Source organism: Salmo salar, chromosome 27 (assembly GCF_965601325.2).
Source record: "Salmo salar chromosome 27, fSalSal1, whole genome shotgun sequence".
NCBI lineage: Eukaryota > Metazoa > Chordata > Actinopteri > Salmoniformes > Salmonidae > Salmo > Salmo salar.
In genome coordinates, this window is record NC_138317.1 from 5,763,252 (window position 1) to 5,787,500 (window position 24,249).

The 24,249-nt window shown below is 44.5% G+C and overlaps 1 protein-coding gene across 20 annotated transcripts in view; it reads left to right on the top strand.

The window, feature by feature from the left end:
* The window catches only part of pleca (plectin a), a 183,447-nt gene that overhangs the window by 131,103 nt on the left and 28,095 nt on the right, over nt 1–24,249 (top strand). For all 20 annotated transcript variants that reach the window (XM_014177017.3, XM_014177018.3, XM_045709748.2 and 17 more), the window contains 15 exons: nt 5,509–5,675; nt 14,588–14,703; nt 14,840–14,946; nt 15,829–15,948; nt 16,300–16,395; nt 16,519–16,646; nt 17,740–17,833; nt 18,080–18,234; nt 18,446–18,773; nt 18,933–19,010; nt 19,120–19,281; nt 23,007–23,111; nt 23,520–23,615; nt 23,730–23,855; nt 23,981–24,133. In XM_014177017.3, the coding sequence (XP_014032492.1) occupies nt 5,509–5,675; nt 14,588–14,703; nt 14,840–14,946; nt 15,829–15,948; nt 16,300–16,395; nt 16,519–16,646; nt 17,740–17,833; nt 18,080–18,234; nt 18,446–18,773; nt 18,933–19,010; nt 19,120–19,281; nt 23,007–23,111; nt 23,520–23,615; nt 23,730–23,855; nt 23,981–24,133 (2,031 nt within the window). The remainder of the gene's footprint in view (nt 1–5,508; nt 5,676–14,587; nt 14,704–14,839; nt 14,947–15,828; nt 15,949–16,299; nt 16,396–16,518; nt 16,647–17,739; nt 17,834–18,079; nt 18,235–18,445; nt 18,774–18,932; nt 19,011–19,119; nt 19,282–23,006; nt 23,112–23,519; nt 23,616–23,729; nt 23,856–23,980; nt 24,134–24,249) is intronic.

Sequence of the window (24,249 nt, forward strand, 5' to 3'; positions counted from 1 at the left end):
CTACATAGAAGTGTGGTTCCCCCACTACAGAGAAGAAGGGAGAGGGATGGTAAGGCCTTGAGGGATGGTAAGGCCTACATTTTTCCTCTCTCCACCCTTTCCTTCAAAAAAGCCTGAAAGTGATATTAGAACCACTGACAGTGTTCCACCACCGGCCAAACATTGAAAGTCACATTGGTCATAAAGCAATCTTTCTTGTTCAAATAAGGCTCTATAAAGTGTCCTTTTTATGACTAAAAGTAACCACTACTCCATGGATCATCCATTTTTTATTTGGTTATTGTTTTATTTTTGGTGGTTGAGAGGGGTTTGGGTTATTCATTGTATTTCTAACAAGGTAATACATTCATTATTTAACAATGCATTGAACAAACACAGTATGCAATGCACACATATTATTGAGCATTGAGTAACAGCAACATAACACTAAACACATGTCGAGTCAGTGTGTAGCGGGTCGGACGAAGTCAGGCGCAGGATACAGAACTGAGTAAACCCTAGAAACTGCTGCACCTCCTTTACCGTGGTGGGAGTCAGCCAATTACACATGGTTGAAATGTGGTCACTCTCCATCTCCACCCCTGAAGGGGAAATGCGGTACCCTAGGAAGGAGACGGACTGTTGGAAGAACAGACGTTTCTCAGCCTTGACATACAGGTCATGCTCCAACAGTCGACCAAGCACCCTGCGCACCAGGGACACATGCTCGGCGCGTGTAGCGGAGTATATCAGAATGTCGTCGATATACACCACTACATCCTGCCTGAGCAGGTCGTGGAAAATCTCGTCTACAAAGGACTGGAAGACTGATGGAGCATTCATCAGCCCGTACGGCATGACGAGGTATTCATAGTGCCCAGAGGCGGTACTAAATGCTGTCTTCCACTCATCCCCCTCCCGGATACGCACCAGATTGTACGCGCTCCTGAGATCCAATTTTGTGAAGAAGCGCGCCCCGTTTATTGACTCGATCGCACTGGCTATGAGAGGCAGCGGGTAACTGTACCTCACAGTGATCTGATTGATCCCTCGATAGTCAATACACGGGCGTAAACCACCCTCCTTCTTCACAAAAAATAAACTCGAGGAGGCAGGTGAAGTGGAAGGCCGAATGTATCCCTGCCCCAGAGATTTGGAGACACATGTTTCCATAGCCGCCGTCTCCTCCTGTGACAGAGGATACACGTGACTCCTGGGAAGTGCTGTGTCTACCAGGAGATTTATCGCACAATCCCCCCGTCGATGAGGTGGTAATTTAGTTGTCACGTCGTGTGTGTAGGTGGCAGGGAAGTCAGGCGCAGGAGAAACAAACTTGGTATTACTGGAGTAGTTTAATAAAGTAAAAACAAACTCCAAAACCAAAGTACATAATAAAATAAACATGGCTACAATAACCCGTCGCACACCAATCCAACAACACGAGCACATAACAACAAACAATCTCTGGAGGACATGAGGGGAAATAGAGGGTTAAATACACAACTTGTAATGAATGGGATTGGAAACAGGTGTGTAGGAAGACAAGACAAAACCAATGGAAAATGAAAAATGGATCCATGATGGCTAGAAGACCGGTGACGTCGACCGCCGAGCACCGCCCGAACAAGGAGGGCCATCGACTTTGGCAGAAGTCGTGACATTAGTCGCCCTCTTCTTACAGAAGGCGAGAGCCAAATCGGCATATTCAGAGGGGATGTGCAAGGTGGAGACCTGGTCTGGACTCTCCACCGTAGTAGTACCGATGGAAACACCTACACACCTCCCTAAGCACTTATGTGGCCATCCCTTGAGAGCCCTCTGTTGCCACGAAATAGTGGGGTCATGATAGGCCAACCAGGGAAGACCCAACACCACGGGAAACGCAGGAGAATCGATCAGGAAGAGACTAATTCTCTCCTCATGACCCTCCTGCGTTATCATACATAGTGGGGCAGTGGTCTCCCTAATCAGCCCTGACCCTAAAGGATGACTATCTAAGGCATGTACAGGGAAGGGCACATCAACAGGAACAATAGGGATCCCTAATATAAGTGCAAATGAACAGTCAATAAAGTTCCCAGCTGCGCCTGAATCTACTAGCGCCTTATGCGGGGAAAACTCAGGAAATTCTACACACACACACATGTGCGCAACAGGGAGCTCTGGGTGAGTCGGGTGCCCACTCACCTGGCATGATCCAACAGTGTCCTGCCTGCTGCCTCGACTCCTTGGGGAACCTCCCCATCACCGACCAGCAGTGTGCCCTCTGCGGCCACATGTGGTATAGGAAGGTAATGGTCGATCAGGGCCCACTCATTCCAACCCGCGCTGGCAGCCAGGGTCCTGAAGCCCAGAACTAAGTCCTGTGCACTCCTCATCCCCTGTCTGAAATGGAACAAGCGTTCCCCCGCCGCTCTCCCCTCAGGTGGATGATCGAATACCGCCCGGAATCGGCAGGTGAAATCCTCATAGCGGACCGACGCTGCCTCTACTCCTCCCCAGACGGCGTTGGCCCACTCAAGCGCTTTCCCCGACAAACAGGAGATGAGGGCGGACACGCTCTCGTGTCCCGAGGGAGCCGGGTGAACGGTCGCCAGGTAGAGCTCCAACTGGAGCAGGAACCCCTGGCACCCGGGAGCCGTCCCATCATATGCCCTCGGGAGCGAGAGCCGAATCCCACTGGATCCTGGTGACGGAGGGGTGGACAGTGGTGTGGGTTGGGGTGAAGTTGATGGGGGTGTGGGAAAACCCCCTGTCGTGTCTTTGGCTATGCCGGATTAAGTGATATGACAAGCTATTCTATAAAATTCTTTCTCTGTAATTAATATCACCTGATTCGCTAATCATGTAAATGTAATTAACTAGAAAGTCGGGACACCACGGAGGAGTGTTTATGGAGCCGTTATCTTCCGAATAAACTCTTAAAGACTTTAATATTTCACATCGATAGCCGTCATCTTAATCGTCAACTTATTTTCAGTCTCATAATGAAAGTGGTCAATTCTTGGTTATCTTCACGAACCCTGGCTAACAAGTTGAATTAGCAATACCAAATTGGGTTTAATTATTTATTTACTAAATACCTAAACTAATCACACAGAATTACATATACGCAGAATACAAATGATGTCATACAGAAAAAGCCCCTGGTGGACGGAGCCGACATGGCGGCTGGTTACACAAAGAAAGGGGGTTGGGCTTGAATGAAAGAGCGGGAAGACTTAGGAACAAAGAAACAGCAGCTATGCTATCGTAAATACATTATCTTATGCATTCTAAATTACCGCCCATTTGGAAAAGGGAAATGCAATAAATATTTACTCTGAGCTGTGCTTCGGTAGGTTGGTCGTAGATGCTGGCCGGGTTGGCCAACAGATCTTCTGGTCCTCGGAAGAATGTCTCTGGTGGTAAATTGGATACGTGGTAGTATCTTCGTCTGTGGTAGACTGGATCCGTCGTCCGTCCTTTCCTAGCCCACGTCTACAGCGGCCGCTGCTAACTCAATGGCTAGGAAGTATCACTTCTGTAGTGAATAAGTTCAAAGTTCATACCATTCACAACCAAAGCTCACGCCAAGGTTGGCTTAGTTCTGTACTTGACATGTGTGTCCTTATAACGCAGAGGCTGCAGACCTCACATAGTGGAACTCTGGAGAACATTGGTCATTGTCTTATATAGTGGCGAGGGGAGGAGGGTGTTTTTCATCGTTTATAACCCCTGTCTCTTCACAGGGGTGGGCCACTGATCAAGCAGGGCACTTTCCTTATGAAAACCCAATTCTCTCAATTGGATCCTAACAAACAATTTCAATATCAAACATTTCAATTGCATAACAATTCCATGTGACTCTGATAACTAGAGGGCGTATACTTTCCCCAGGTACAGTTTGTCGTCCTGTCATCAGTCATAATGTCTCAGATGACAACCGAACTGACATCCATACTCCTTAAGTTCCAAAGCATATTTCCAACTGGTTTTATTACCAAAATATGGTTCCTTTTCCCCATTTGTTTGATGTTCCCAGACTCTCTATATTTAACAAAGGCTATTCAACAGTCCTTCAGTAGGGTCAGAAAGAGAGGGGAAGGGAGAAAGGTATTTATGGGGGGGTCATAAACCTTAACCACCGGCCAACGTCATGACACCCCTCTCTCCCATCAGTCCATGGTGTGCAGCACGTGATCCATGGCTGTGCCAATATTTTGGAGCATCGTCGGGTGCTGCTGGACGCGCTCCTCCACTGGTAACGGAGGACTAGGTGCACCTGCTGACTCCATAATTTTGGTGCGTGTTTCTGTCAAGAGTCAGTGTGTAGCGGGTCGAACTGAGTAAAAAACGTAACTTTACTCGAAGTAAACCAACAAAATATTCCACACTGGGAAACACCCCAGCTCACAGAAATACTGACCACTTCACAACGAACAAACACGCACAAAATAATAAATAATGAACATGTAATTAAGGAATTGAAACCAGGTGTTTAAAACAAAGACAAAACAAAAGGAAAATGAAAAGTGGATCGGCAATGGCTAGAAGGCCGGTGACGTCAACCGCCGAATGCCGCCCGAGCAAGGAGAGGGACCGATTTCGGCGGAAGTCGTGAGAACACAGCTCCACCATTTATCTTAAGTTACCTCAGTATTGTTGAAGCTTCCTGTAGATGCAGTAGTTGTCATCTCTCTCTTCAGAGGGAAATAGACTGCTGAGAGATTCTCAAGGCTGTACCTGTGACTCATAGCTTTATCTTCCAACTTCGTTTAAACAGGAATTCGCTGCAGGAATTCACTGCACCTTATTAAATTCTGTGCCCCATGGATGTTTTTACTCTCACAACTTGGATTCTGCAACCGGGAACATAAAGCTGTTTGGGGTGTTTTCACAGCAGCAAACTGCAATAGATTTCATATGCATTTTGCATCTGACTGTTGGTTATTGAGGTTGAAAATGTGAGTCATCTTAAGCCTGGATCAAGTCAAGTTGCTTATTGGAAAAAGGTTTCCCTGCCTTTGAACTTGAAATCAATGCATTATGATTATACCTAAGCACACAGAGTTCTCTTCCGTTATGTTCCCTTTATCCACAGCCCATAACCCTTTTTGCCAGCCTTTTTTCCAACCCACCACACCTTGAACCATCTATAACACTGTTATTCAGTCCTGGGGACCTACAAGGTGTGCACGCATTTGTTCAAGCCCAGTTCTAACACACCTGATTCAAATAATTAACCAATCATCAAATTAGTTAAATCAGTTCCAGGCTGTATCACAACCGGCCGTGATTGGGAGTCCCATAAGGCGGTGCACAATTGGCCCAGCATCGTCCGAGTTAAGGTTTGGCCGGGGTAGGCCGTCATTGTAAATAATAATTTGTTCTTAACTGACTTGCCTAGTTAAATAAAGGTTAAACCAAAAAAATAAAGATGTGTTAGTACTACTAGAATTGAACAAAAGCCTGTATACCCTATGGATCCTCAGGACCATGATTAAAGAACACTTTATAGTCTGCCTCACCAATACCCCCCGCCTCCAGATCTCCGACATCCAGGTGAATGGCCAGTCAGACGACATGACAGCCAAGGAGAAGCTGCTGCTGTGGTCCCAGCGCATGGTGGAGGGGTACCACGGGATGCGCTGCGACAACTTCACCACCAGCTGGAGGGACGGCAAGCTCTTCAACGCTGTCATACACAAACACAGGTGAGATGCATCCTTGAAGGAGTAGTATTGAGGTGATCTGACTGGGACTTGAGGACATTGTGGTTGTCACAGGGGGGAGGTTGTGCCAGGGGGATACATGGACATCCAAGAACACATTTTTTAAGCTATGCCTAACCACTTTGTGATTTACATGCGATTGCCTGGACCTGCTATAATATATGTCCTTGGGACATAGTGAACCCCTGTGCTCCTTGTAAGGCTCCTCCTACATGTTACATTTTACATGTATTACTGTACATACAAAGACAGGAATGTGAAATTCATATTCACTGTCACGCTGCAGAAAGGCTGACCTCTTCAGATAGTTATGCAATCAGTCGTCAATCAAATTCAGTCAAACGTTTCTCATAATTGTATTTGGAAGCAGTTTCATTGATGAAAATATTTTATTTGCTGTAGCAATCACGCATGTCCAGGTATGCATTCAAGCACATAGCAATAATACAGTGAGTATACAAAACATTATGAACACCTGCTCTTTCCGTGATTATCAAATTTCAAATTTATTTTTATATAGCCCTTCGTACATCAGCTGATATTCTCAAAGTGTTGTACAGAAACCCAGCCTAAAACCCCAAACAGCAAGCAAAGCATGTGAAAGAAGCACGGTGGCTAGGAAAAACTCCCTAGGAAAAACTCCCTAGAAAGGCCAAAAACCTAGGAAGAAACCTAGAGAGGAACCAGGCTATGAGGGGTGGCCAGTCCTCTTCTGGCTGTGCAGGGTGGATATTATAACAGAACATGGTCAAGATGTTAAAATGTTAAAAAGTTCATAAATGACCAGCATGGTCAAATAATAATAATCATAGTTGTCGAGGGTGCAACAAGCACGTCCGGTGAACAGGTCAGGGTTCCATAGCCGCAGGCAGGACAGTTGAAACTGGAGCAGCAGCACGGCCAGGTGGACTGGGGACAGCAAGGAGTCATCATACCAGGTAGTCCTGAGGCATGGTCCTAGGGCTCAGGTCCTCCGAGAGAAAGACAGAAAGAGAGAATTAGAGAGAGCATATTTAAATACACACAGGACACCGGATAAGACAAGAGAAATACTCCAGATGTAACAGACTGACCCTAGCCCCCCGACACATAAACTACTGCAGCATAAATACTGGAGGCTGAGACAGGAGGGATCAGAAGACACTGTGGCCCCATCCGATGATACCCCCGGACAGGGCCAAACAGGCAGGATATAACCCCACCCACTTTGCCAAAGCACAGCCCCCACACCACTAGAGGGATGTCTCCAACCACCAACTTACCGTCCTAAGACAAGGCCGAGTATAGCCCACAACGATCTCCGCCATGGCACAACCCAAGGGGGGGGCGCCAACCCAGACAGGAAGACCACGTCAGTGACTCAACCCACTCAAGTGACGCACCCCTCCCATGGACGGCATGGAAGAACACCAGTAGGCCAGTGACTCAGCCCCTGTAAAAGGGTTAGAGGCAGAGAATCCCAGTGGAAAGAGGGGAACCGGCAAGGCAGAGACAGCAAGGGCGGTTCGTTGCTCCAGCCTTTCCGTTCACCTTCACACTCCTGGGCCAGACTATACTTAATCATAGGACCTACTGAAGAGATAAGTCTTCAGTAAAGACTTAAAGGTTGAGACTGAGTCTGCGTCTCTCACATTGGTAGGCAGACCATTCCATAAAAATGGAGCTCTATAGGAGAAAGCCCTACCTCCAGCCGTTTGCTTAGAAATTCTAGGGACAATTAGGAGGCCTGCGTCTTGTGACCGTAGCGTACGTGTAGGTATGTACGGCAGGACCAAATCGGAAAGATAGGTAGGAGCAAGCCCATGTAATGCTTTGTAGGTTAGCAGTAAAACCTTGAAATCAGCTCTTGCCTTAACAGGAAGCCAGTGTAGGGAGGCTAGCACTGGAGTAATATGATCAAATTTTTTGGTTCTAGTCAGGATTCTAGCAGCCGTATTTAGCACTAACTGAAGTTTATTTAGTGCTTTATCCGGGTAGCCGGAAAGTAGAGCATTGCAGTAGTCCAGCCTAGAAGTAACAAAAGCATGGATTAATTTTTCTGCGTCATTTTTGGACAGAAAATTTCTGATTTTTGCAATGTTACGTAGATGGAAAAAAGCTGTCCTTGAAACAGTCTTGATATGTTCTTCAAAAGAGAGATCAGGGTCCAGAGTAACGCCGAGGTCCTTCACAGTTTTATTTGAGACGACTGTACAACCATCCAGATTAATTGTCAGATTCAACAGAAGATCTCTTTGTTTCTTGGGACCTAGAACAAGCATCTCTGTTTTGTCCGAGTTTAAAAGTAGAAAGTTTGCAGCCATCCACTTCTTTATGTCTGAAACACAGGCTTCTAGCGAGGGCAATTTTGGGGCTTCACCATGTTTCATTGAAATGTACAGCTGTGTGTCGTCCGCATAGCAGTGAAATTTAACATTATGTTTTCGAATGACATCCCCAAGAGGTAAAATATATAGTGAAAACAATAGTGGTCCTAAAACCGGAACCTTGGGGAACACCGAAATTTACAATTGATTTGTCAGAGGACAAACCATTCACAGAGACAAACTGATATCTTTCCGACAGATAAGATCTAAACCAGGCCAGAACTTGTCCATGTAGACCAATTTGGGTTTCCAATCTCTCCAAAAGAATGTGGTGATCGATGGTATCAAAAGCGGCACTAAGATCTAGGAGCACGAGGACAGATGCAGAGACTCGGTCTGACGTCATTAAAAGGTCATTTACCACCTTCACAAGTGCAGTCTCAGTGCTATGATGGGGTCTAAAACCAGACTGAAGCGTTTCGTATACATTGTTTGTCTTCAGGAAGGCAGTGAGTTGCTGTGCAACAGCTTTTTCTAAAATTTTTGAGAGGAATGGAAGATTCGATATAGGCCGATAGTTTTTTATAATTTCTGGATCAAGATTCGGCTTTTTCAAGAGAGGCTTTATTACTGCCACTTTTAGTGAGCTTGGTACACATCCGGTGGATAGAGAGCCGTTTATTATGTTCAACATAGGAGGGCCAAGCACAGGAAGCAGCTCTTTCAGTAGTTTAGTTGGAATAGGGTCCAGTATGCAGCTTGAGGGTTTGGAGGCCATGATTATTTTCATCATTGCGTCAAGAGATATAGTACTAAAACACTTTAGTATCTCCCTTGATCCTAGGTCCTGGCAGAGTTGTGTAGACTCAGGACAATGGAGCTTTGGAGGAATACCCAGATTTAAAGAGGAGTCTGTAATTTGCTTTCTAATGATCATGATCTTTTCCTCAAAGAAGTGCATAAATTTATTACTGCTGAAGTGAAAGCCATCCTCCATTTGCGAAGGCTGCTTTTTAGTTAGCTTTGCGACAGTATCAAAAAGAAATTTCGGATTGTTCTTATTTTCCTCAATTAAGTTGGAAAAATAGGATGATCGAGCAGCAGTAAGGGCTCGTCGATACTGCACGGTACTGTCTTTCCAAGCTAGTCGGAAGACTTCCAGTTTGGTGTGGCGCCATTTCCGTTCCAATTTTCTGGAAGCTTGCTTCAGAGCTCGTGTATTTTCTGTATACCAGGGAGCTAGTTTCTTATGACAGATGTTTTTAGTTTTTAGGGGTGCAACTGCATCTAGGGTATTGCGCAAGGTTAAATTGAGTTCCTCGGTTAGGTGGTTAACTGATTTTTGTCCTCTGACGTCCTTGGGTAGGCAGAGGCAGTCTGGAAGGGCATCAAGGAATCTTTGGGTTGTCTGAGAATTTATAGCACGACTTTTAATGCTCCTTGGTTGGGGTCTGAGCAGATTATTTGTTGCAATTGCAAACGTAACAAAATGGTGGTCCGATAGTCCAGGATTATGAGGAAAAACATTTAGATCCACAACATTTATTCCATGGGACAAGACTAGGTCCAGAGTATGACTGTGGCAGTGAGTAGGTCCAGAGACATGTTGGACAAAACCCACTGAGTCGATGATGGCTCCGAAAGCCTTTTGGAGTGGGTCTGTGGACTTTTCCATGTGAATGTTAAAGTCACCAAAAATTTGAATATTATCTGCTATGACTACAAGATCCGATAAGAATTCAGGGAACTCAGTGAGGAACACTGCATATGGCCCAGGAGGCCTGTAAACAGTAGCTATAAAAAGTGAGTGAGTAGGCTGCATAGATTTCATGACTAGAAGCTCAAAAGACGAAAACGTCATAGTTTTTTTTTTTGTAAATTGAAATTTGATATCGTAAATGTTAGCAACACCTCCGCCTTTGCCGGATGCCCCTGGTCACTAGTGTAACCAGGGGGTGAGGCCTCATTTAACACAGTAAATTCATCAGGCTTAAGCCATGTTTCAGTCAGGCCAATCACATCAAGATTATTATCAGTGATTAGTTCATTGACTATAACTGCCTTGGAAGTGAGGGATCTAACATTAAGTAACCCAATTTTGAGATGTGAGGTATCACAATCTCTTTCAATAATGGCAGGAATGGAGGAGGTCTTTATACTAGTGAGATTGCTAAAGCGAACACCGCCATTTTTAATTTTGCCCAACCTAGATCGAGGCACAGACACGGTCTCAATGGGGAAAGCTGAGCTGACTACGCTGACTGTGCTAGTGGCAGACTCCACTAAGCTGGCAGGCTGGCTAACAGCCTGCTGCCTGGCCTGCACCCTATTTCATTGTGGAGCTAGAGGAGTTAGAGCCCTGTCTATGTTCGTAGATAAGATGAGAGCACCCCTCCAGCTAGGATGGAGCCCGTCACTCCTCAACAGGCCAGGCTTGGTCCTGTTTGTGGGTGAGTCCCAGAAAGAGGGCCAATTATCTACAAATTCTATCTTTTGGGAGGGGCAGAAAACAGTTTTCAACCAGCGATTGAGATGTGAGACTCTGCTGTAGAGCTCATCACTCCCCCTAACTGGGAGGGGGCCAGAGACAATTAATCGATGCCGACACATCTTTCTAGCAGATTTACACGCTGAAGCTATGTTGCGCTTGGTGACCTCTGACTGTTTCATCCTAACATCGTTGGTGCCGACGTGGATAACAATATCTCTATACTCTCTACACTCGCCAGTTTTAGCTTTAGCCAGCACCGTCTTTAGATTAGCCTTAACGTCGGTAGCCCTGCCCCCTGGTAAACAGTGTATGATCGCTGGATGATTAGTTTTAAGTCTAATACTGCGGGTAATGGAGTCGCCATTGACTAGGGTTTTCAATTTGTCAGAGCTAATGGTGGGAGCCGTCGGCGTCTCAGACCCCACAACGGGAGGAGTAGAGACCAGAGAAGTCTCGGCCTCCGACTCCGACTCGCTTAATGGGGAGAACCGGTTGAAAGTTTCTGTCGGCTGAATAAGCGACACCGGTTGAGCATATTTTAGACTGACCAGGTGAATCCAGGTGAAAGCCATTATCCCTTACTGATGTCACTTGTTAAATCCATGTGTAGATGAAGGGGAGGAGACAGGTTAAAGAAGGAATTTTAAGCCTTGAGACAATTGAGACATGGATTGTGTATGTGTGCCATTCAGAGGGTGAATGGACAAGACAAAAGATTTAAGTGCCTTAGAACGGGTTATGGTAGTAAGTGCCAGGCGCACCGGTTTGTGTGAAGAACTGCAATGCTGTTGGGTTTTTCACGCTCAACAGTTTCCCGTGTGTTTCAAGAATGGTCCACCACCCAAAGGACATCCAGCCAACTTGACACAACTGTGGGAAGCATTGGAGTCAACATGGGCCAGCATCCCTGTGGAACGCTTTCGACACCTTGTAGAGTCCATGCCCTGATTAATTGAGGCTGTTCTGAGGGCAAAAGGGGTGCAACTCAATATTAGGAAGGTGTTCTTAATATTTTGTACACTCAGTGTATATAATAATGATGATAATAGATTGAATTTGTATAGCGCTTTGTATTACAGCAAGAATCTCAAAGACTCAACAAACAAACAACAAAACCAAGCATTTCAGTTAGCCTGTTGACAGTTCTGGGTGGAAGATCTTCCTCAGTCATCCATGGAGGCAGGGGCAAGTCCAATAGGTCACATATCAGTAACATTCACTCAACACTGAAAGAGTTAGCTAAATGCCTGTGTAAAAAGAATAGACATAACAACTACCATAAGAGGTCAGGGTAGATTTTGACAACAGACTTTTCATGTTTGCACATACTGTATAAACACACACCCTGTAGGCTCACTCATACACACACACGACTCAGGAGAACGGCACAGGTGGTGGCGAGGCAGCTTTGAGGTAGTATTTAGTTGCATGAAAAGAGAGAGGATTGTGACTGAGGGGTTGTGTCCCATGAATTTGAAAATAAGATGCCCACAGGGCTGTGCTTTTAAGTCTCAGATAGCAGCACAGCTCATACAAACGCCACACAGACCAAGCGCAAGACAGAAACACACTGCAGAACGACAAATCAACAAAGTAGTCTGGGCTCACACTGGGCTCAAGGCTTGCACAGTATCTAGCTGTGGAAAGGGGATGCTTAATCAAAGGCAATGTGGAAACATGAGACACTGAACTGAAAAAGGACTGGAAAGCTTGAACGATAGTTGTGTTTTGGGGGAGTGACTGCCGCTACAGTATGAACGTCTATTGACTCATATCTGGAGGGTGAGAATGCATCATAAACCTTGTAAAATCTTAAAAACATCTGTCACAGTCTTATACGCGGATGGATTTGTAAGACTGTAAGGAAAAACTGCAAGAGGAGCATTTGAACACTGTTTGGACACTGTTGCAGTTGAGGACACCCACACACACCCTCACCATGATGCACAGTCTGAAGAAGAAGTTCCGCTCCTCCAAGAGACGGTTAAACAGCACCTCCAGCAGCACCCAGGGCTCTGTCAGTGACCTGGAGGACCGGGTGGTCATGCTGTGTGAGGACATCCCAGCTGAGAGCAGCTCCTTTGACTCGGGTCAGGGGTCCCAGAGCCCAGGGAAGTCCTCCTCCAGCCTAGGCTCCCAGAACAGGGAGCAGGAGGCAGGGTCTGGGAACCTCGCATAGTGCACCTGAGCAGGGACAGACACTCCTACAGACACTCTGATATGGAGCACCAGCCCACTGGCCATGGAGACTACAATGTACAAAGAGTTGTGCAAGGGTATGGAGGGTTTATGTGATTTTCTTTTCATTAAGGTGGTGGTTGGGATTAACTTTGATAGCCGTTTCCTTTTTTTTCTACTTCTAGACATTACTTCATTTCAAATAGGGAATATAACAATTGATGCCTTTTTATAATTTGTTTACAAAACCCATGTATTTTGTCTAACCATGCCAGACTAAATCCCTTGGCAAATATGAGATGCCCTGTGCTCATTCCAAGCAGTCAAAGCTTGTATCTGCATGGTATTTGGCTGCAATTACCTTTATTGGCAGTGTACATGGAATTACTTGCATGTTTTGTGCATGAAACGATGGGGGAATTTCTAAGTTACTGGTTGGTAGGAGCTCTTGTTTTTTCCTGCCCTCCTGTCTGTATTCACATTCTTCTGAGAGAGGCATGTCGATCAGGCATTCCATCATGATTAAATTGCCTTCAGCAGGGTTCCCCAACTTATTTTTTTCTTCATTGTTGGATATAACAGACTACAAAACACCAGGAAATCAAGTGATTTTAATTTTGGAAATCTGTTCCCAAGTATTCCCACGCATAATAGAGAGACGCGTGATCATATACAAATGTAAGCAATGTTTGAAATGGTTATGTTTTAGTCTAACATTATACCTGTTCGGGCTTCTTGCGGTCAATTTGTAATCTACAAATTATTTGTAATCATGTTTTCGGACCCCCCGACCATCTGCAAAAAAAAAAAGTTTTTTTAGAAAATGAACTCTTATTTAATGGTTTTACCTACTGTAATTTCCGGACTATTAAGCGCATCTGAATATAAACTGCACCCACTGAATTAAAAAATATATATTATTTTGAACATAAATAAGCCGCACATGTCTATAAGCCGCAGGTGCCTACCGGTACATTGAAACAAATGAACATTACACAGGCTTTAATGAAACACGGATTGTAACAAAAATTAATAGGTTTTAACGAAACACGGCTTGTAACAAAAATAAATAGGCTTTAACAAAACACGGCTTGTAACAAAAATAAGTAGGCTTTATCGAAACACGGCTTGTAACAAAAAATTAGCAGTAAACAGTAGCCTACCAAGAAAGTCATTGGTCACTATCTTCCTCCTCCTGTGCACTGAAACCACTGAACCACTGAAACCACTCGGAGTTGAATAGCCTCAGAATTGCTTCATCCGATATTGGATCGTTTTCATTGTCGCTCTCGTCACTTTCATCCTGGAGGCAAATCCCCCGCTGAGCCCTCTTCAACACGCAGCAGTCCAGCCTTTCGAAACCCGTTGATGATAGTGGATTTTTTGACAATGCTCCACGCTGTCAGGACCCACTGGCAGACTTGACCATAAGTTGCTCTTCGCATGCGGCCCGTTTTAGTGAAGGATTTCTCCCCACTTGTCATCCAAGCCTCCCACTGAACACGGAGCGCCACCTTAAATGCACGATTTACACTGATGTCGAGTGGCTGCAAATACTTTGTTGTGCCCCCAGGAATCAGGGTGACAAAATGACTACCGTAATCAGAATGATGGGAAGTTTGAGAGCACTCGATTTAATCTAAACAGTAAACAAAAAAGTTGTTTGACCTTAACCCGTTCGGCAATTTCATTGGTCTAATGAAAAAGCTTCATGCCGCCTTTAGCCGCGTCATTGTTTAAGCCGCGAGGTTCAAAGCGTGGGAAAAAAGTTGCGGCTTATAGTCCGGAAATTACGGTAAATGTTTTGGGGTTGCAAAGATTAATATAATACATCCATTTGCACTATATTCTATAAGAAAATACAGTGTCTGAGATTCAATTTCATAGTTTTAACAGTCTTATCTATGTTCTGTCCCCAGGCCTACTCTGATTGACATGAGTAAGGTGTACCGACAGACCCATGTAGAGAACCTGGAGCAGGCCTTCAGTGTGGCAGAGAGAGACCTGGGAGTTACTCGGCTGCTCGACCCAGAAGGTAACGGAACGTGCGAGTATTGTTTTCTCCATTACTGTCAATACTATTCGCAGATATCTGTATTTGTATGAATACTTGCATTTAGCTTATAAAAAATCTGTTTTTAACTGATGTTCATTGTCTCCCTTCTATTAAGATGTGGATGTGCCACACCCAGACGAGAAGTCCATCATCACATACGTGTCCTCCCTGTATGACGTCATGCCCCGTGTACCTGACGTCCAGGATGGGGTGAAAGCCAATGTGAGTGTTGTCTTCTTGGAACCATATAGGTCATCACCACTAAGGGCTTCCTCCTGGTCTCACCTATGAGGTCACATCTTCCCAAACTTTAAGATGTCTTTGACGCTCCAGAGGGAATTTTCCCTTATGTACAGGTATAGGATCAGCTTCCCTCCCCCAATTCTAACATTAACCAATAGTGGGGGAAATGCAAAACTGAACCAAGATTAGCATCTAGAGGGAACTTCACCCAACAGTGGAGTGATTTTTAATGCAGTGGTATGGAGACTCCCGGATTTGTTTTATATTGAACAAAAAATATAAATGCAACATGTAACAATTTAATTTTAATTTTTTTTTAGTTACAGTTCCTAGAAGGAAATCAGTCAATTGAAATAAATAAATTAAGCCCTAATCTATGGTTTGGCATAAGCCCACCCACTTGGGAGCCAGGTCCACCCACTGAGAGCCAGGCCCCGCTAATGAACATTCAGTTCTCTGGCAACAGCTCTGGTGGACATTCCTGCAGTTAGCATGCCAATTGCAAGCTCCCTGAAAACTTGAGACATCTCTGGCATTGTGCTCTGTGACAGAACTGCACATTTTAGAGTGGCCTTTTATTGTTTCCAGCACAAGGTGTACCTGTGTAATGATCAAGCTGTTTAATCAGGTTCTTGATGTGTCACACCTGTCAGGTGGATGGATTATCTTGGCAAAAGAGAAATGCTCAGTAACAGGGATGTAAACGAATTTGTGCACAACGTTTGAGAGAAATTCGCTTTTTGTGCATATGGAAAACTTCTGGTACCAACACTTTACATGTTGCGTTTATATTTTTGTTCAATATAGTTTCATTAAACTTTTCTCTAAAGAACCTTCTCCTGTCTCCTGTGTGTCCCCCAGGAGCTGGAGCTGCGCTGGCAGGAGTACTATGAGCTAGTGACCCTGCTGCTGCAGTGGATCAGACACCACATCATCGTGTTTGAGGAGAGGAAGTTCCCTACCAGCTATGAGGAGATTGAGGTAAGTCTCCTCACCTATTGGGGAAATCGTTTGCTTGATACATGTAAGTGAATATTTTAATTGTCTGTTTATTTAATTGTTTATAATAATTGTCTTAGAGACTTGATACTGTATATGACAAAAGCTATGTTCAGTTGTAACAGTGAATTAAATGAGCATGATTTTTTCATATTGGGGCGACTGTGGAGTAGCAGTTATGGAAGTGGTACTAGCCTTCATAATACCTTATGTCTCGCTTGATGAGGAAATACTCTGTCTCTGATTTCTGAAAATTGTCTGAGGGATGTGATGAAACAAGAACTATGTTCAGTTGTCATGTTGAATTAATTCAGCAACATTTTAAATATTCAGGTTCTTTGGCGCCAGTTTCTGAAGTTCAAGGAGACAGAGCTGCCTGCAAAGGAAGCTGACAAGAATCGATCCAAACATGTCTACAAGTCATTTGAAGTTAGTAAATAATCCTCTAAAAAGAGAAACACCCAGAGTGAAATCAACTAACTGTATCAAATAGATGCTGACCCTTTTTTTGAAAGTTTTCCTGACTGTGCCTGTCTGTGTCTGTCCTTGCAGGGTGCAGTTCAGGTGGGTCATGTCAAGGTGCCCCCTGGATACCACCCTATCGATGTGGAGAAGGAGTGGGGTCGTCTGCATGTAGCCATATTGGAGAGAGAGCGTCTTCTAAGGACAGAATTTGAGAGGTGGGTCAGCCATTATACAGACATACAAAATTGTGGTGGGAGGGCCTATGGTGTTTGACATTATACCTTCATCTTTGAGATGAGGCTGAAATCTGTTACAAGTGTTTTTGTTAGATGCAGTTTTGAAGAGAAATTCTCAATTTAGGGACTCTGTCACATGGTGTTTCTGTTGTGTTTCAGTTGTTAAAGCAAATGCAATAAATGAAACATTGGAGAAAATAGCATTTAAACCCCAAAGGCATCTGTAACTATGTGGCTGCTGTAACTATGTGGATTATAACCAGTTTGGTAGATGTGAGAAGACATTGTGAGATATAGATAGCTGGACAACCCGACCATGACTCACTGAAAGATCCGTTGCCATGGCAAAGAGTTCAAAACCTTTCAATAATGTGATTATTTGCGCCCTAAGCAAGTTATTATAGGACAATCCTTTGCAAATCACAAGCAGGGCGTATGTACTTTTTGGTAAGAGTTGGTCTCTCATCACAAGACTTCCAGTCTTGAAGTAAGCAGTCAGGGCAGCGGTCGGAGAAGCTACTGTGGTCTGTGACTCGCGCAACAGCCAACCACACAACACCTTATCGCATTACAACATCCTGTGGACTGTCATCATATCTACTGGGGAGGACAAGCTGTCAGTGAATCCATCATGGCGTTTGCCAGTCAGAGCTATGGTTTAGAGTATTTACTTCACAAGAAGATCGAGAAGGAGTGAGTGTTTTACTGTGCCTGCATAACGTTTCTGAGAAGATTGTTGGATGTTTGCTGTAATTTGCAGAAGTTTTTTTTCTTCCAGATATTTTATTGAAGCTATTGAAATGAATACATACCCACATAATTTTTTAATTTTTATTATTTATTTATATTATTATATCTTTATTCAACCAGGTTGTCCCATTGAGGTTAAAATACTTGTTTCAGAAGGGATCTGGCCAAGGGGCCAGTGTTGTCTTTGAATAGAGTACTGCCAGTCATGATTTACAGTACCATCATTGAGTTAAATCGTTACCTCATTAGACAATGCCTAAGAGCCGAGTTATGATGGACTGTGGAACATGTCTCAACTGATGTGTTGACCTTTGACCCTCAGGCTGGAGCGGCTGCAGAGGATTGTCAGTAAGGTCCAGATGGAGTCTGGGGTGTGTGAGGAGCAGCTCAACCAGGTTGAGGGCCTGCTACAGATGGTGAGTCTCACACCCTGCTGGGGCAGACAGTCACTAGCCAATATAGACTGTATAGTGTACAGATTTGTAACCACAAGCCCATGCTAGACTGAGTCTAGTCAATGATACAGTGAATGAATACCCCGCAGATTGGATGTGTTCCCGAAGTTCAAAAGCATTCTCACGCTGATGGACTGATGTCTACTGATGCTGTATTCAAGATGGAACACATGATGTCATGGTGTTTATACTGTATCTATGTTCTAGGATGTCCGTTTGCTGAACTCAGGAAAGCCTGCTATGCACACAGCAGAGGTAGAGACAGACCTGGACAAGGCCGAGGGCATGATCCGGTACCTCTTCAACGATGTGCAGCTGCTGAAGGATGGACGCCACCTACAAGCTGAACAGATGTATCGCAGGTCAGAACAACCACTGAGTAAAACCATTTCAGCGTCACGTCATTCACTCAGAGCATTACTGTATTATTGTGAGGCCTTGTGCGACACGCGATGACACCTAAGCCTCTTACTGTATTGTAACTATTATATTATTACTGTCTTTACATATTTATGACAACTTGTTTTGTTGTCATTGAACAAGTCATCATTGTTCCTGCTGTTTTACCTCCAGAGTGTACCGTCTCCACGAGCGGCTGGTGAACCTGCGCAGTGAGTACAACCTGCGCCTGAAGTCCGGGGTAACCACCACCCAGATACCCATGTCCCAGATGCAGACCCTTCAGCAGGCACCCATAAGGGTGCGTCCCGAGCTGGATGAGGTGACCCTGCGCTACATCCAGGACCTGCTGGCCTGGGTGGAGGAGAACCAGAGGCGGGTGGACCGGGGGGAATGGGGCTCGGACCTGCCCACCGTGGAGTCCCAGCTGGGCAGCCACCGCGGCCTTCACCAGTCAGTGGAGGAGTTCCATGCTAAGATTGGCAGGGCAAAAGCAGACGAGGTACGTTGGGAAAAACTACCTGGGATGGGATTAGAGTTGGACTGATTCAGTCATACCATCATTGATCCTCTTTGGTTAATGCTCAAAGTAGTCTGACTGTTTCTTTTTTTAACCCTGCTTCTTCTCTAATCTTTAGTCTCTTTTTCTATTCCCCTTCAGAGTCAGCTCTCCCCTGTCAGCAAAGGTGCCTACAGAGACAACTTATCCAAGCTAGAGTTGCATTATGGCAAGCTTCTGGTATGTTCTGGACTCAAGATATTAACGTGCAACTACAACTTTTCAACTATCTGACATTTATTTATCTAATGTGTCTTTTCCAATGTCATTTATATTATTTTCTCCTCAGAGTTCTTCCAAGGCTCGTCTGCGCAGCCTGGACGGGCTTCATGCCTTTGTCACTGCAGCCACCAAGGAGTTGATGTGGCTGAATGAAAAGGAAGAGGAGGAGGTTAACTATGACTGGAGCGAACGCAACACCAACATGACAGCCAAGAAAGACAACTACTCGGTATGGCTGTTTTCATCCTCACCATACCTGGAAAGATCAACTTCATTTAAATACGAAAAGAGTTAAGCCTAGTACGGTATCTTGTAGAGTAAAGTAAAAAGCTATTGCACTTTACAGAACAGTAGAACGCCATCTTTAATTAGCTTTTGATCAGATTTTATATTTATGAAGGATCCCCATTAGCTGCTTCCAAGGCAGCAGCTACTCTTCCTGGGGTCCAAACACATAAAACAAAAGATAAAACACTACATCATATAACATTATTACACCACTACATATCTACAATACAAAAATGTATAATACCACCACACAACAATATTACAATGTACGTGTGTGTAGAATGTGTGTGCTAGCGTATGTGTGTCTATTCCTGTGTGTGTGTATCTCTTCACAGTCCCCGCTGTGTATATTTATCTGGTTTTTTTTCAATCTGATTCTACTGCTTGCATCAGTTACCTGATGTGGAATAGAGTTCCATGTAGTCATGGCTCTATGTAGTACTTTGCGCCTCCCATAGTCTGTTCTGGACTTGGGGACTGTGAAGAGACCTCTGGTGCCATGTCTTGTGGGGTATGCATGGGTGTCTGAGCTGTGTGCTAGTATTTTAAACAGACACCTTAGTGCATTCAACATGTCAACACTTCTTACAAAAACAAGTAGTGATGAAGTCAATCTCTCCTCCACTTTGAGCCAGGAGTGATTGACATGCATATTATTAATGTTAGCTCTCTGTGTACATTTAAGGGCCAGTCATGCTGCCCTGTTCTGAGACAATTGTAATTCTCTGACATCGCTCTTTGTGGCACCTGACCACACGACTGAACAGTAGTCCAGGTCAGACAAAATTAGGACCTGCCTTGTTGATAGTATTGTTAAGACAGAGCAGCATATTATCAAGGACAGACTTCTCCCCATCATAGCTACTGTTGTATCAATATGTTTTGACTATGACAGTTTACAATCCAGGGTTACTCCAAGCAGTTTAGTCACCTCAACTTGCTCAATTTCCACGTTATTCATTGCAAGATTTAGTTCAGGTTTAGGGTTTAGTGAATGATTTGTCCCAAATACAATGCTTTTAGGTTTTGAAATATTTAGGACTAATTTATTCCTTGCCACCCATTCTGAAACTAACTGCAGCTCTTTGTTAAGTATTGCAGTCATTTCACTCGCTGTAGTAGCTGACGTGTATAGTGTTGAGCCATCCGCCAACATAAACACACTGGTTTTACCCAAAGCTAGTGGCATGTCATTAGTAAAAATGTAATAAAGCAAGGGCCCTAGACAGCTGCCCTGTGGAATTCCTGATTCTACCTAGATTATGTTTGAGAGGATTCCATTAAAGAACACCCTCTGTGTTCTGTTAGACAGGAAACTCTATATCCACAATATAGCAGGGGGTGTAAAGCCATAACACATACATTTTTCCAGCAAGCGCTATGACCAATATTGTCAAAAGCTGTGCTGAAGTCTAACAAAACAGCTCCCACAATATACACTGCTCAAAAAAATAAAGGGAACACTTAAACAACACAATGTAACTCCAAGTCAATCACACTTCTGTGAAATCAAACTGTCCACTTAGGAAGCAACACTGATTGACAATAAATTCCACATGCTGTTGTGCAAATGGAATAGACAACAGGTGGAAATTATAGGCAATTAGCAAGACACCCCCAATAAAAGAGTGGTTCTGCAGGTGGGGACCACAGACCACTTCTCAGTTCCTATGCTTCCTGGCTGATGTTTTGGTCACTTTTGAATGCTGGCGGTGCTTTCACTCTAGTGGTAGCATGAGACGGAGTCTACAACCCACACAAGTGGCTCAGGTAGTGCAGCTCATCCAGGATGGCACATCAATGCGAGCTGTGGCAAGAAAGTTTGCTGTGTCTGTCAGCGTTGTGTCCAGAGCATGGAGGTGCTACCAGGAGACAGGCCAGTACATCAGGAGACATGGAGGAGGCCGTAGGAGGGCAACAACCCAGCAGCAGGACCGCTACCTCCGCCTTTGTGCAAGGAGGAGCAGGAGAAGCACTGCCAGAGCCCTGCAAAATGACCTCCAGCAGGCCACAAATGTGCATGTGTCTGCTAAAACGGTCAGAAACAGACTCCATGAGGGTGGTATGAGGGCCCGACGTCCACAGGTGGGGGGTTGTGCTTACAGCCCAACACCGTGCAGGACGTTTGGCATTTGCAAGAGAACACCACGATTGGCAAATTCGCCACTGGCGCCCTGTGCTCTTCACAGATGAAAGCAGGTTCACACTGAGCACGTGACAGACGTGACAGAGTCTGGAGACGCCATGGAGAACGTTCTGCTGCCTGCAACATCCTCCAGCATGACCGGTTTGGCGGTGGGTCAGTCATGGTGTGGGGTGGCATTTCTTTAGGGGGGCCGCACAGCCCTCCATGTGCTCGCCAGAGGTAGCCTGACTGCCATTAGGTACCGAGATGAGATCCTCAGACCCCGTGTGAGATCATATGCTGGTGCGGTTGGCCCTGGGTTCCTCCTAATGCAAGACAATGCTGGACCTCATGTGGCAGGAGTGTGTCAGCAGTTCCTGCAAGAGGAAGGCATTGATGCTATGGACTGGCCCACCCGTTCCCCAGACCTGAATCCAATTGAGCACATCTGGGACATCATGTCTCGCTCCATCCACCAACGCCACGTTGCACCACAGACTGTCCAGGAGTTGGCGGATGCTTTAGTCCAGGTCTGGGAGGAGATCCCTCAGGAGACCAACCGCCACCTCATCAGGAGCATGCCCAGGCGTTGTAGGGAGGTAATACAGGCACGTGGAGGCCACACACACTACTGAGCCTCATTTTGACTTGTTTTAAGGACATTACATCAAAGTTGGATCAGCCTGTAGTGTGGTTTTCCACTTTAATTTTGAGTGTAACTCCAAATCCAGACCTCCATGGGTTGATAAATTGGATTTCCATTGATTACTTTTGTGTGATTTTGTTGTCAGCACATTCAACTATGTAAAGAAAAAAGTATTTAATAAGATTACTTCTTTCATTCAGATCTAGGATGTGTTGTTTAAGTGTTCCCTTTATTTTTTTGAGCAGTATATTTATCATCAATTTCTTTCAGCCAATCATCAGTCATTTGTGTAAGTGCCGTGATTGTTGAATGTCCTTCCCTATAAGCGTGTTGAAAGTCTGTTGTCAATTTGTTTACTGTAAAATAGCATTGTATCTGGTCAAACACCATTTTTTCATGAAGTTTACTAAGGGTTGGTATCAGGCGGATTGGTCAGCTATTTGAGCCAGTAAAGGGGGCTGTGCTATTCTTCGGTAGCGGAATAACTATTGCTTCCCTTCAGGCCTGAGGGCACACACCTTCTAGTAGGCTTAGATTGAAGATATGGCAACTAGGAGTAGCAATATCGTCCACTATTATCCTCAGTCATTTTCCATCCAAGTTGTCAGACCCCGGTGGCTTGTCAATGTTTATAGACAACAATAATTTTTTCAGCTCTTCCAAACTCACTTAACGGAATTCAAAATGACAATGCTTGTCTTTCATAATTTGATCAGTTATACTTGGATGTGTAGTGTCAGCGTTTGTTGCTGGCATGTCATGCTTAAGTTTGATAATCTTGCCAATGAAAAAAATCATTAAACTAATTAATTTATTATGATTAGGGATGCACTTGCATATCTAGTAATATCCCCCCTCTTGCCATAACTCCTGTGTTTTCTTTGGTTTATTTCAGGGGTTGATGAAAGAGCTGGAGCACAGGGAGAAGAGGGTCAACAGTGTCCAGGTCCAGGGAGATAAACTGCTGAAGGAGGGACACCCTGCCAAGATGACTGTAGAGGTGAGAAAAAAATACATTTATATCACCAGGAATTCAGCTAAAATTAATTGAGTACATATGTTCAAGTATTCCCATGAATAAAAATAAAGATGTGTGATTGTGTCTCAATGTAATAAAGGTCTGAAATGATCATGTTATCTTCAAATACAATCTCTTTTTGGGCTTAATTGTGTTTAATTTACAGCGTTCAAATTATTCAAATTATGTTCTGGCCCCCTGACCGTAGACTCAGACAAAAATCATCCTGTGGCTAAATCTAGTGGCCTACCCCTGCATTACAGTATCTATTTAACAGGGCTTTGTCTTTCATGTCTAAAAGCAGAGGACATGAGGATAGGTGGGTTGTTAAAGCGCTTTTTTAAAGAGGCCAATGGTTGTCTCACACCCATCTCTCTCTCTCCACCAAAGGCCTTCACTGCAGCCCTGCAGACCCAGTGGAGCTGGATCCTGCAGCTTTGCTGTTGCATTGAGTCCCACCTCAAAGAGAACACTGCCTACTTCCAAGTATGCCAACTCATATATCCCCCTCAGATGGTCCAATGAGCATAAAAACACTTCTTAAAATACATCATCCTATCTTTAAAATGGTTTGTGCTCCTCCTTTTCTACCCATTGTAGTTTTTCTCTGATGTGAAAGAGGCAGAGGAGAAGATGAAAAAGATGCAGAAGACAATGAAGAAGAAATACACATGCAACCGAAACATCACTGTGACAAGACTCGAGGACTTGTTACAGGATGCAGTTGTAGGTTGACTTACTCTACTTGAAGAAGTGAAGAGGAAATTCAGCAACTCTACTTCAGTGACATTACAATAGCAACAGCACCTGTCATTGTTTGTTTATTAAATACAATGTGATATTTCCTATAGGATGAGAAGGAGCAACTGAAAGAGTTTAAGACCCATTTGGATGGGCTGAACCGGAGGGCCAAGACCATTGTCCAGCTGAAGCCACGTAACCCAGCGACACCAGTCAAGGGCAAATTGCCTGTCCAGGCAGTCTGCGACTTCAAACAGATGGAGGTGAGGAGATATTAATGTTCATGTGACCAGCTTTCCAGTGGAGAAGCAAACATACTTAGGCTACTACTTAGTACACTCTAACTCAAATACTTCTAGTAAGTTGTACTTAGTCAATG